We start from the raw sequence: 13,901 nt of genomic DNA, 5'->3' as shown, positions 1-13,901 counted from the left end.
AAGCCGTGTGCAGCAAGGTTGGACAATCAGGTGTTTGGAAAAAGGGCTTCGCTGAAGGCCACACTTTAAGATGGAACCATGCTGTGCAAGGTAAAAGTCAGTCAAGAGAGGCAGTTGCTTGTGTGTAAGGTTGGGCACAGGCCTTGTACCCTAACTTCACTGTTTGTCAATGAAATTCATGCATAATCATTCGGGTGCATCGAAGGTTGGGTTATAGGGTCTTGACAATCCTAGTGTATGGCCAGTGTTGGTTGCACAGAAGTTGCGTGGAGCATGTAGGTGCAGACAAAGCCATACATTCAACTCAACTATGCTATTCAATTTCAAGTCAATTCTTCCTAAAATTCAAGAAATAAACACACTTATTCTTCTATTTATGAAAACTGCTCAGATTTTATTCTCCGGACATTAGGTTTTGAACCTACCAGGTTACTGGCATGACAGGAAGTCTATTTGCTAGGTTTTTCCCTTTGTCTATATCCTTAGACTAAGTAAACATAGAAGACATACAAAAGCCTAGAATGTACCATTCTACATACTCTTTGTTTCTCATCCCCAGTGTTTTGGGAAGGCAGAAATATATCTATACAATATCAGCTTAGCTGCTTATTTAATAACACCTCAAGTTCTCGACAATATAGTGTATTGCATACCAATATGGTTGCTAAGTTATGCACTAGGGTTAACTAAAATAATCAAAACAATTACTAGATATGAAAGAGGAATGCATATGTCACCCCAAAAGCAATGTAGACATTAAGTTCATAGACATCAAATTGCAGATGGGTATTGCAGTATGTAACTGCATCACAAAAATACCTTAACCAGGGCAACGTTTAATTTATAACTGAAGGTAAGGATTGATAATTATTGCCCAGTCACGATAGGTGTTGGATTTCATACAGTGAAACAAAATGTTGAGTAGTGCAGCAAATATGAAGAAAACATTTTTTCAAATAGATCAATTCCACATGAGTTAGATCATTTGGCAAGGAGACCACAGTGCAATGGATTTAGCAGCGACAACCTATCAGATCTTAAAATAGGTAAAGAAATTGTATGTTTGAATTCAAAGGCGAAACTATGCACCAATGTTAGTAAGTGTATGACATTAAAAAGCTAATTCAACCCTGATGTGATTGAAATATGTTTATAAATCTAGTGAGATTCCCTGAGTATTATTATGAGGTTGTCAATGCTACCACCTCTACTTGTGACCTTAGCTTCCTTAATAGCTTGCCATCTCGGGTCATCAGATGTATGTACTTTTCTTTGAAATGTTCCAGTAAGTGGCTAATTCAGTGCTGCCCCTGATCCTCTTGTTTTGCTGGCCTATGATAAGCACTTTGAGTTTCTTGTCAGTTTGTCATTGCTATGGAAATGTGCATGGACTACTTATGGCACAGACCACAATAGAGAATTGCAGTTTGGGAATGATGGGCTATAATACAGAAAAAACTGTATTGTACTATTTTTGTATTGAATATGAGATCACTGGCTCCACAGATTCAATACTTGTAATTGCCTTTAGAACCCAAGCACTGTTGGTCCACAGATGGCAAATTGATGTATGTCATTGTGTTGACATTTATCCAACTAAGCAAAGCCATAGAAAACTGCGCTCAAGTACTGACACATCATTTCAGCCTTAGAGGTCAAAATTGAGAAACTACTTGTCACCTTAAAGGAACAAAAACATATGAGATGTTGTAATTACATCATGACAATATCAAAAAGATCAAACATCTGTCATCGGTGCATAAGGATTTTATTTGATCTTCCATATAAATCCTGTAACAGAAACTGGTACACTTCTACCATCTGTCACCTCTACAGCACCTACTTCAATGATTAAAATAATTCCCAGTTCTGGAAGATGTATTGAGATTGCTCTCTTTTTCCAGGATTATTACATTGTTTTTCCTTGCCTATCTGTCATTGCCATTTGATCCCTGTCAAATATCCAATAGAGTTGCTTCTTTTGCCTGCATAATTGAGAAAGCTCTGCAGGATCAATAAAGTCCAGGGCATGGTCATCCTTTGTAATCAAGATCTGGACTCTGCAGCCCAATTTACTAAACAGTCCAAACAAGAGGTGCAATTTATGCAACCACAGTCTAATGTCCATTAGTCTCTATCTTTTTATATTTCCTCCTTCGGATTAGTCTGCTAAGGTATACCTTCTGAGTGTATTGTATTGCCATTGTTGCTATGTGTCGGAAATTGGGGTATTATTATGGGGTGGGGTCTCCTATCAGCCTACTGAAAACAATATGGTTAGACTAAAACACAATGCTGCTCAGCCCTTGGTAACTATGGCACAAGCATAAGGTAACTTCCTAACGAATTATGCAAAATGAACTTGCAATTTTAAGGACTAATAACCATCACAATAAAATTCCTAAATAAATTAAGAAGTATAAAAAGTACAGAGATACCAAAACAATTGGCATTGGCTAGAACGAATCACGGATATTGATTTGTAAAGGTTTAATGCAACTCTCGCAAATGAAAAAATATTAGTTTGCATTTGATCGAGACCAAGTCAAAAATGTCAGGCTATCTCATAATGGAGAGAAGGTTGCTTACACAAAACAGGCCACCATGGTTGAAGTTTTTATCTTGCAATTTAGTTACTTTTTTAGAGCTCCATGACTACCAGTGAGGCTAGGTTTAAGGTTGAAGCTAGCAAGTGTCTCTCTATATCTGATACACCATTGTCAAGCCCCTGTTCAAGCTGTTGGTTTTGGTTCACAAAGCTTTGTGTGGGAGAAAAGCTGAATTCTGTAGTTTCAGTGGATAAGTAGCTACTGTGATAAATGTATCATCTCGCCCTGGTTCAAGGTTTTACCTGCAGACTTAAACACTATTTTGGGTCTCAAAACAAACCAGTGGGGCAAGGGTTGAAGCAGTTGATGGACTGAGCACCATGAGGATGGATACCTTTATCACAATGTCTTCCATCTCGATGGGCTCTAGCTCTGCTTTAGCTACTTCCCTATTTAGATGAGATAGCATCTGTTTCTCTCAAGGTAAAACTTGTCTCTCCCTCTAGCTGATGGTAGAGCTGGATGCTCTAAGAGGGCCCTGAGAATGAATGAGAACAGATACCGTCATCCGCATCTGAAGACAAAAGAGGAAGCCCTAAGCCTGTCCTTTATTTTTCCAACTGTTCCTGTCACCTAACCCAAATAGAAAATCCCTGTTAAGTAGCCAGTAGCTGATAACCCCCATGCCTTTCTGGCCCAGAGAACCTCTGAGAGTTGTGTTGGTAACTGTCACTAAGGAATGTGTATTGAGCCTCCGGTGGGATGGAGTGACACACTGGTTCTAAACTAATTTTGTCTCAGGCACCTCATAGTGCACACACTAAAGTTACAGCTAAATTCACTAAAGCAGCCGCAGCCATCACGGGTTAGAGTGGTGGATGGTGGGGCGGGTGCAGGGGATACAAGTTGACTGAAGATGGGATAGGTAAAATTAAGGTAAAAAGTAAATAAAACCATTTACCTTGCACTCGCCACATCGGGCCGGTCGGAGTTGTAGGCACACTTAAAACAACATGCAACTGGGGAATTTAATGGGGATTAGGTTAGAAGGCTGGGTGGTTCGTAAGACATGGCTGACAGCATGCTTAAACTATTGGCTCCCCAGATATCTCAGTGTAGGTGCATTTCCAGTGGCATTTTGAGATTGGAGCACAAAGGAGAAAGGTCAATCCAGAACAGGGAGTTGGAACTCTTATCATGGTGAGGTGTTTTGGAACACGGTGTTTGTGTCATTTTATTCTTTTGAAGGTAGTAAGTTCAGTGACGGTTTAGGAATATTTAGGTCACAAGGACTTGGGCTCTGATTTTTTATATATAATTTCCCTTGTCCAAATTGAATTATTAAAGAGGGGACTATGAATAAAGTAAATAGGTGTTGGAACATGTGAGGACGTATTTGAAGGTTTAGATATCAGGGGATTGCTAATTATAACATATGTTTCTTAGGATTGTATGTTGGAACAACGAGTTCCACAACCACGACTTCCCGAACAACGTGGTTGCAAACACGACCTCATCTAAACCACAACTTTTTTTTCCACGCATTCCTTTACCACGATTTTTTGTTGTGAAGGAATGCGTGTTTATAAAAATGCTTTACATCTAATACCCCAACCCCCCACCCGTTAAAAACAAATTACACCCACCCTAAACTACCCTCACATACCGGGGGCTACGCTGGTGCTAAATTCTACTTTGACCTCCAAGAAAGTGCGTCTCATGCTTTGAGCGCTATCTTGAGTCCCTTTCGTGTGGTGCGGTTCACCCGGGTTCACTTTTGTGTGCAAACCGCAGAATCACGTCTCCGCTACTGCTTTTGTGGGAGCGGGTCACTACTGTGAGATACACCAAACTCACCTAAATGGCGTAGTCTCCCCTTGATGTAACTGGGCTCACAGAATATTCAGACCAGGGGTCCCTGCTGGTGCCCGGCACTGCTGCTGTGTCATCCGTTCCCATGGTGGGCAGGGTGTGTGCTTCTGTGAGTGTGCGATAGCACCTCCTTCCTCCTCCACCAGAGGACCATTAAAGCACGATTTTCCACCCTTGCCTTCCGACACCGCCCTCAGAACAAATGCTGGTGCTTTCAAAATCCAGCACAACAGAGGGCAACACCAGCGGGCACAGGCGCTGCCACACTCACCCTCTCTGGCGAACCACGGCAGGGGCTGAGAACATTGGCTTGCCTTAACAGCAAGTCCGGGGGGCGGAGATTAATGTTAGTCTTTAGCAGCAGTCCGGGGTGACTAAACCTTTTTTTAACGCTTTTAAAAAAACATTTCTTATGAATGTCCTACCTCAGAATGTCATGTTGCCCGCCAATATGATTGCACAAATTCCTTTCCAAAGGTATGGCTGGCGAAAAAGACTGAATTGTAATTGGGCAGAGCGGAGTGACGTAACACTCCAGCAATGCCCAATCGAAGTGAATATGTTGGGAATGTAGGCGGAGAGGGGTGACTTGCAACACATACTGCTGTTCTGAAAAGTCGTGGGTCCGACTTTCGTCGTTCCGACCATCATGGTTCAGACCTACGTTATAACATCACTTAGTTGAATGTGAGTCTTCGTTGTTTAAACTTCGTTGTTCCGGTTAGTTGTTGTTCTGACTTCGTTGTTAAGGATGTTTCCTGTTTCTTAGGAGGTCTATAAGTAGAAAGACATGTAGTTTGGAGAAGAACTCCTTGGTACTGAACATGTGTTTCTAAATCTTTTAGACAGAACATGGGGTATTTGAATTTGTGTACATCAGTGGATTAGAACTATTTTAATGAGACAAAAAGTTCTTTTGAGATTGTATATAGGTAGGGAGTATTGTATTTATCTGTTTTGTAAGCAACTGTGTAAATAATATATGTATGTAAATATATATTTATATATGTTACACATTTGTGATGCATGTTTTTTAATTTACAGCTCTGATGAAGTCCTAAGGGACGAAACTTGTTGACTGGGCTGAATGGAAAAACCTCTTTTGAAATAATGAATAAAGTTGGAATCTGAACTCATATGCAAGACTCCTGAATAACTGAATTGCATCGAATTATTGATATTAGATATGTTTTGGACAGTACAATGTTTAAATGATGTTGATTAATCAAACAGATTGGGCATCTTTTCATCTCTCTTATCTATCTTCTGTCCATTACATAAAGCATGTCAAGATCACCAACTGATCCTAATATTGTTTTGTGCCCTATCATGTTTTAATTGTGCTGTAATGTTATTCTGTGCATGTTATTGTGTAATTTTCCTTTCTTTATTTTAGCGATGCTAACAAATGCAACTGCAGTTCCAGCTAGCAGACGTCTTGAAAATTCCTGTTAGAAGCAACCATTTACCAATATCTGAAAAGGAAAAATAGCACTGCTCCAACTGTTTAACATGCGGGTTTGCTCAAAATTGAGGCCGAGAGTGAGGGTCATATCATATAACTCAAACAAAGAGTGCACTAAGTTAAGACCAAGTCTCTGTTATAGTTTTGGGGTGATTGGTGTCTTAAGTAGCTGAAAAGCTGGAGCACTGCTATTGTACCACTTTATACAGTGGTAAATGGAGGCTTGTCCCAGGAGCATTCGAGGCATCAGCTTTTTTTGACTGGAAATATAACAGCATTTGTTGACATGACTAAAGTAAGCAACTGAAAATAATGTAATAAAACAAAAACAAACTTAACAACGCAATTAAAACGTAATAGGTACATCGAAACAGACAAACAAAATGGAATACAAAACAACAACCACAACGAAATCCAACAGAATCATGTTACAATGTGGTACAAAAACACAGCAACACAAAAAATACAACTAGACACATCACCACAGCAGCAAAATGTTCACAAAACTAATGTGCACTAACGTTCTTGTCACGCATCATTACCAAAAAGATGTTTGGTGCAAGTACTGCTTTAACGTACCACAAAGAACCTGAAACACCACCAGTCAAAATGTTTTATGATGTGGCCTAATTTCTGAAGTTGGTGCTCTCAGTATTCCCTTTGTGTCCTAAGCTTCTGTTTAGGAAAACTTTCAAGACCTGGCTCTTTTCATGACCTCCCCCTCCGTTTTTGACCCAGTCTTTAACCAGTGTCAAAAACACGATGTTGTAAATAAGCTATAACAAATGCAAGGCAAGCATTTCAAACCAGATGCATTCCGCTTTTTCTTCCTCACATAGCCCACTTCCATTTGATTTTGGGAGTAGAAATAAAAACATTTACCGCACATAAAATCTAACTCAGCAACGAGTATTTAATTGATGGATCCTGGATGACATTCTATTGCGGAAAGTGACCAATTATTTTTCATTTTTTCCAATCTAATAATCCCATAATTACATACATCTGGCATTACTGTTTTTTCTAGTAAGGAGATTACTGGTTTATGCATTAACAATTGTATTTTTACAAATGCATAGTATTAAGCAAATACCTCTTGTTGATTCGTCTTCAATTGGTTGCTTGAAAAGAGTAATGTCTTTAAAGGTGCACAAGAATAAAACCACTTTCTCGTGCTCATTCCTAATTGGTGCGATTTGCATGTAAAACCAAACTGGAGTTCCTGGAAAACATAAGAGCATGTAATGTCATACAGGCTGGTTGTCCTCATAATGTGATCAAATTAAAAAAAAAAGAAATCAGAAATGTATTTGCTAAAACACATGCAACATCACAGAAATACTGACACTAACGTTTAATGTCACTTCATTCATGACATTTCCAACCTTCTAAACCTCATAACTCAACTCACCAAACGAAACATCCATTTCGAAAGGCTGAAGATCAACAGTAAGACTTTAAGAATCTGTCAGTATGTCTGCACCAATCCTCATGCATCCTGATCTTATATTATTAGAGCAATGTTATACCAAAGACACCCTCAAACTGAAGCCCTTAATCTTGTATTCTTCTCCAGAACATAGGTTTTCTAGCACCAATAGAATTTGCCCCGTTAATGCTGTCAAGAACGCATATGCACCCTGGTGAATTGAATAAGAGCAAAGTCATAAATTTATAGTGTGGACCAATGATGAGAATTAATTCTACCTCCCATGAATGAGGTATGCCAGAGCGTGCATGCTCGGTGGTCTCCTGTTTCAAGTACAAGATCACTTATAGCCCTGGAAATTGTAACGAGAAGACTGGTGCCCAGACCAATGAAAGAGGATTGTGAAACCTCAACTCCACCTAGCAATCTGACTATCGCACTATAACAGAATAGGTCCTGGACGCATTCCTCAATAAACCTAATCAGTGCCTTCAAGAAATAGTTACATGGATAAAGAAAGACCTGGCAAAACAGCACAGAAAAGCTTCTCTTCGTTTTCCATAAGAACACACTATATCGTCCAGATGAGTATCTGCAACACGTTATAGGCTGGTGACATCATATCTGAGTAGCAGTGTATCTTGCACAGAGGAAAATGAAAGATGTGCTGGACTATTATTTTTGGTGGTCAAACTTTCCCAAAATACCATCCGTGCTCAGACCAAGAGTTCCCATACCATACCAACATTATAACTTTGGTTTTCTAGACACCACAACAGCCATTGGCAATGATTCCCATTGAGTTCATAGTAGAACTTCCTGTTTCATATGACTTCAATACCCTATTGATGGTAGTAGATTATTTCAGAAAGGTGGGACATTCTATTTCGGTGAGAAAGTGGACTATTAATTGGGGTAAATGGTAGTCCACCCCAAGTAATAGCAATAGTGGAACTTATCTTGTTAGGTCCAGTAAAGGTATAACTTAAGAAAATGTGTTAAGCATTTAGAATGACCAACCTGTTAAAAAGTAAAAAACACAATAAAGATGGCCGCCGGGGAGGCAAGATGGCCGCCGTGGAGGCAAGATGGCCGCCGTGAGGTTGTGGTGAGAGGTCGCTCCAGACACCCTCTCCCTGAAAACACCCAGATGGTTGGCGAGTAAGGATTAGATATACACCCCTATGGATTTGAACAACTGGATACAGAGAGGACTGAACAGACTCCGTCCTAAGAATTCTGGTTTCAAAGAGCATTTCAGTCGATTTTTTCAAAAAGCACAGGCGCTGAGAATAGTGCTCCGTGATCATCTAGCAAAGATGTCTACACGCCTGCTTAAAGATAAAGAAAAGGAGAAGGCGAAGATGCAGCAAGATGCTACAGCAAAGGCACAGCACGGTAAAGACTCCCAAGGCTCCGCGAAGGGAACCGGCAGTGATCTAACCCCAGGTTCACAGCACCACCGAGGGCCAGGCGCCATAAGGAAGATAATCCCCATGACACAGAAAGGGAAGAAAGCGGAGAAAGCCGGGACAGCAGAAGCGCGGGTGAAACGCGATGTGACAATGCCGGCGGCAAAGAAAGATCGGCTTCAAAATGAAGAGAGTACAATACTGGCAAAACAAGGCTTGAACAGAGGGAAAGACGCGACACTAAGGCAGCCTACCTTGGAGGAAGCGTTTACCTCGAGGAGAGGTTCGCAGACAGACACGGAGATCAGCGCTAGCAGAGACGCTAGCAGAGACGCCCTCGAGGACGCAGCGGCCGAGTCAGCAACAGAGACCGGCGCTTCCAGCGCGAACACAGCGGTTGCTAGGCAACCTAGAGACCTGGCAGCAGCAAGCATCGGCAGTAGGAGTGAAGGCGGAGAGGAAACGGGAGCTGCAACACTGAAGGTAATTCAACCTCCAGCTTCATGTGTCAGTCAGCAAAAATTGCTCAAAGAGGCTAGTAATGATGATGGCACTCCATCGACAATAACTATAGAGGAGGGCTCACATAAGTCTAGCGCAGCAGGAAATTCAGACATGCTGGAAGCATTAATTCAGCTGGAAGCAGAAATTAAGGATAAAGAGATGAAACAGAGTAACAATGGGGCTAATTCTCTATCAGGAGCTGGAAAAAGTATAAAATCAGGTGCTGGAAATAAAAACACTGAACTGGAGAAAAAAGAGGGAGCTTCACTGGAGGGAGAGTGCTTCTTTTCAGTGAATGAGGATGCTGACACGACCCAATCAAGTGGTGAGGTTACAGAAGAATCAGAAGAATCAGAGGAAGATTTGAGTTCTGATTCAAGCTCATCTGTAAAAGATACCACGCAGAGGAGGAGAAAGTCAAAGGGTAAAAGATATGGCGGAGTGTTGGATTCACCAGTAATGGGGGGGAAGAAGCTAGACTGGGATTACTCGGCAACATCCCAGACTTATACAGAAGAAAGTAACCCACAAGCCTTAGGCAATACCCCCATACCAGCGCAGTATATGGCCCCCTTTGACATGATATGTTCTACCCTTAAGCAGATGCAAGGGGAAGCAAGGTCAGAAAGCCGTAGGGCTAGACAAGCCACGAAGAAAATTCAAAATACCCTTAGAAAAGTTAATAAACTATATGAAGGCCTTAGCGAAAGAGTGACTGAGGTGGAGACTCGGACTGGAAAACTGGAGGATGATGTTGCGGGGTGGCAGGACTTTAAAATGGAGCAGGAAAAGTTGTCAACTGATTTACAATGGAAGCTGGAGGACTTTGAAAACGGCCAGAGACGGAACAACGTACGCATTTTGGGAGTAGAGGAAGGGAAAGAGGGGGACGACATTATGTGCTTTGTGGTTAACTTGTTGAGAGGTGCTTTTCCTGAATCACAATGGGAGTGGGAAAGAGAGATACAACGAGCACACAGGTTTCCTTTTACTATCAGGAAAAATCATGGGGGAAAGAGTCAGGCAACTCAGCAGGCTCTGCCCAGAGCCATTTTGATTTATGTCGGAAATTACCTGCTCAGGGAGGAGATAATGGACAAGGCTAGGCCGGACAAGAAGAGAACTTTTGATGGGGTTACTTTTTTCGCCAGGCCAGATTTCTGCCACACAACGGTGGAGAGAAGATGGAGGCTGAGGCAGCTCATCAAACCCTTTCAGTCTTTGGGCTCTGAGGCCTTTCTCTTATTTCCAGCGAGATTGAAAGTGGTTACAAGGGGTAGAACAAACATATTTCTATCCGAGATAAAGGCCCAGCAATACCTAGAGGAGATTAAGTCACAGAAAGGGGGTTGAATAGTTAAAGATGATGAACCTGGATATGTTAGACTTTGATACTCAGCTGTTTGGTGGGCTGGTTAAAATGTAATGGACAGTGTCAGTAAAGAGCGAAGTCACATAGAGGTGTATATAATATTCAGGGTGTTTGGTATAGGGGTATAGGGGAGGGGGAGGAGCGATATCCACAGGCTACTGCGGCTGCACATAGGTCCTATGGACCTATTTGCCTGTAAAAGGGGGGAGGGGGTGGTAATCAGAAGGGAGGGGGGGCGGGAGCAGGGGTAGAGGGGGTTGTAGGGAGGGCTAAAAAAAATGTACAAATAGAGAATATTTTAATGAACAAAATGACATTGAAGTGAGAAAATTCCTATCAGGGGAACCAGAGATATGATTTAAATTTTAGCACCAAATAGCGCAAAGTACCAACCACTTGCAACTGGTTGCGAAACACCGGAATAAAGTTATAGTCCAAGGATGACGTTGATGGGGTGGTGGTTCTATGCAAGGCCCTGACAGGTCCTGGTCAAAACGTTACCTTCAGACTTGAAATCTTTCTGTGACGGTATAGGTGTCAGTGGGGCACAGCAGCAGGTTGGATCTCAAGAGAAGGTCGTCGACCACAAGTTGGTGAAGAACAAAGTCTCAATGATTTGGTCGACGAAGGTCGGAAACATTCATAGAGAGAAACCATCAACATCAATTTAATATTGCTCTAGGTCAAGTGAAGATTTCTGTCTTTGGACTGGGTCTCCTTTCTGAAAATCTGAATCTTTCAGCAGGGCAAGGCTGTGGGCTGTAGAGGGTTTGACTTCATCCGATGTCACCCGGCATTGGCCAATTGTATTGGATGTGCCGCAGCCAAGAAGAATGTAGTGAGAGCTACATTAGAGTCTGGCCAACTGGTGATACACTCTCTGCAGATTGGCTTGTAGATAGGTCCTACTGTTCTATTAGCTCTTCAGGCAGAAATATTCAAAAAGAGTTTCTAAGTCCCAGCATTTTGGGTCAGAAAGGAGGAGTCCAGTCTGACAATTATCTAATGGTTCCAGGACCATAAGAACAGCAAAGGAAGGTCAGGACTAATTTAAAGAGAAAACACTCTCAAGGTCCAAGGCAGGTCCAGGTGGATCTGGTGAGCTGGGCTCTTCAGGAAAGCGGGTCTCTTGCAGCTTCTGTGTCCCTATAGCTTAACAGGAGGCCAACAACTGACCCTTAGAGTACACTTCTTGGGCCTGGGTACAAGTGTCAGCAGCTCCATAGCCTGGGGATCTCCTCACAGGTCCAAAGGTCACAGCAGCAGGTGCAGTCCTTCTTCTGACTTCTACAGGTCCTGGTGTTCTGAAGAGGGTCTTGGGGGTGCCACATTTATGCCCAGTGAAGGCAAATGGGCAGGGAAAACACCTAGCCATTCCCTAACTAATGAGTTAAAAGTTCTCAAGGGTGACCCTATCCACTTTTGCAGCACTCCCTGTGTTTTTTACTCTAAACTATCCTACAGTGCCCCTCTGTACTTGAAGCCAACATGGTGGATACTTTGTGTACCCTGTGCAGATGTCCCTGCTTTGTGCTCCTAGGGGTGAGGCTATGACAATGGTAACCCCCTTCTGGCCAGTCAAACCCAATTGTAGGGACCACCCCTTCTCCACTGGAAATTGTGTCTGGCTGGCTAGCAGCACAATAGAGGGGGCAGGGACAGGTGTGAGCTAGATCTACCTGTGTCAATGTAGAAACCTTTTGAATTTCAATGAGTTACTGGGCACAGTAAAGATGTCATCCTGTTAGGGGAAACAAACATCACCCCACACCCAAGCCTTTTGCCTATTGTCAGGAAGCAATCCACATTTCACCACAGAGGAGCCATCAACAACCATGTAGCATTTAACATTGGCAGAAAAAACACATGGCACAGGCAGGAAATTGACATCTTTCTAAATGTGTCATGTTCAAGATAGCAGTATGAAATCTGACTTTACCATTAAGTTGGACTTTAAAGTACTATTAAAATGAGAAATTGAATCATGTTTCTACTTATTTTCCAATCGCAGCTAAGCATTATGGGGTGTTATAATGTAACCCTGCACTTTCCTACAGGAGAGCCAGTCTTACCACAGGGAAAAAAGACTTTGGCGAGTATTCACTGCCAGGCCATATAAAAGAAAAGTACACATGCCCTAACTTTTAGATAACATTCACCCTGCCTTATGGGGACGTAAGGCCTATTCAGGGGTGATTTGTAAGTATTAAAAAGTAAGCTTTAGGTCTTGCAAAGGTTTTTTTTGCCAGGTCGAATTGCCAGTTTTTAAACTTCATACACATTTCCAGGGGCAGACCGCAGCCATGCTTTGCACTATCACTTTAGTGGTAGCAGCACACTTTGCTGCTGAAATTCACTAGTGGCATTCAACTTAAAGGTCCTGGATACACTATCTCCAGAATACTAGGAATGTATAGGTAAGTAAAATATGCCATTCAAGAGGGCAGCCATTTTTGAAACATTGTAGGGGCAATAGCATATCCACTGGGGGTGGTTAACAGTGCTTCAGTGCACGAACTAAAAAAAACAGCAGCATCAGTCCAGAAAAAAATGGAAGTGGTCCTACAAAAAGAGTTATTTTCTCGCAAGTCACACTGAGAAATTACCCCCAGCTTTAGAATTGGTTAACACTGTTTTTGAAACATCCTTCGATTATATGGTCTAGTTTTGAATATCACAGATGTTGGCTCTCGTTTTGTGGCTCATTTTTTTTATTGAATTGATGAAACAAATTAGGACAGTTCATTTTAAAGCAATCTGCAACCTACCGCAAACAGGGAGCCATATTCACAAAGGTAAATATATACATGCAGATGTATTTCTATACTTTTGAGTAACTTTACTACTTTTGACTATTCACCATTTACAAATGGAAAGTTACTCAAAAATGTAGACCTATATGTTCCTACAGCTTAAATTCAGGGAGTGGAGCCTAATTTACCATTGTAAAGTTACTACTTGTAAATTTTCCCATGTAGGGGAAGGTTTCACCTCTAGGGCTGGTATATCCTTACAGTAAAGATAGTTTTTTTTTAAAGATTATGAACCTTTAAAAAAAATAGTAACATATTTTTATTTAAATTCCAATGCAAATGAATGTAAACAATTTTTACAGACAAAAATGTTAAAAATGCTAGCGCCTTAATACCTTTTTAAAATTTGAAATGAATAATTATATGGTCTATAATAAATTAAAATTACTTTTCTTAAGATTTAACTGAAAAAGAATTCCCATAGATTTAAATTTTTAAAATTCACACATAAAGAATAAAATATTAATAAATGTATGTATATAATT

General features: G+C 41.3%; 1 protein-coding gene across 1 annotated transcript in view; it reads right to left on the bottom strand.

The window, feature by feature from the left end:
- Positions 1-13,901, bottom strand: part of KCNH5 (potassium voltage-gated channel subfamily H member 5) — an 815,449-nt gene that overhangs the window by 574,310 nt on the left and 227,238 nt on the right. The window contains exon 4 of the mRNA XM_086937941.1: positions 6,980-7,108. Coding sequence (XP_086794067.1) covers positions 6,980-7,108 — 129 coding nt within the window. The remainder of the gene's footprint in view (positions 1-6,979; positions 7,109-13,901) is intronic.

This window comes from Lissotriton vulgaris, chromosome 9, assembly GCF_964263255.1.
Source record: "Lissotriton vulgaris chromosome 9, aLisVul1.2, whole genome shotgun sequence".
NCBI classification, from domain to species: domain Eukaryota; kingdom Metazoa; phylum Chordata; class Amphibia; order Caudata; family Salamandridae; genus Lissotriton; species Lissotriton vulgaris.
The sequence above is the reverse complement of the archived record's forward strand: the minus strand, read 5'-3'. Positions and strand labels throughout refer to the sequence as shown.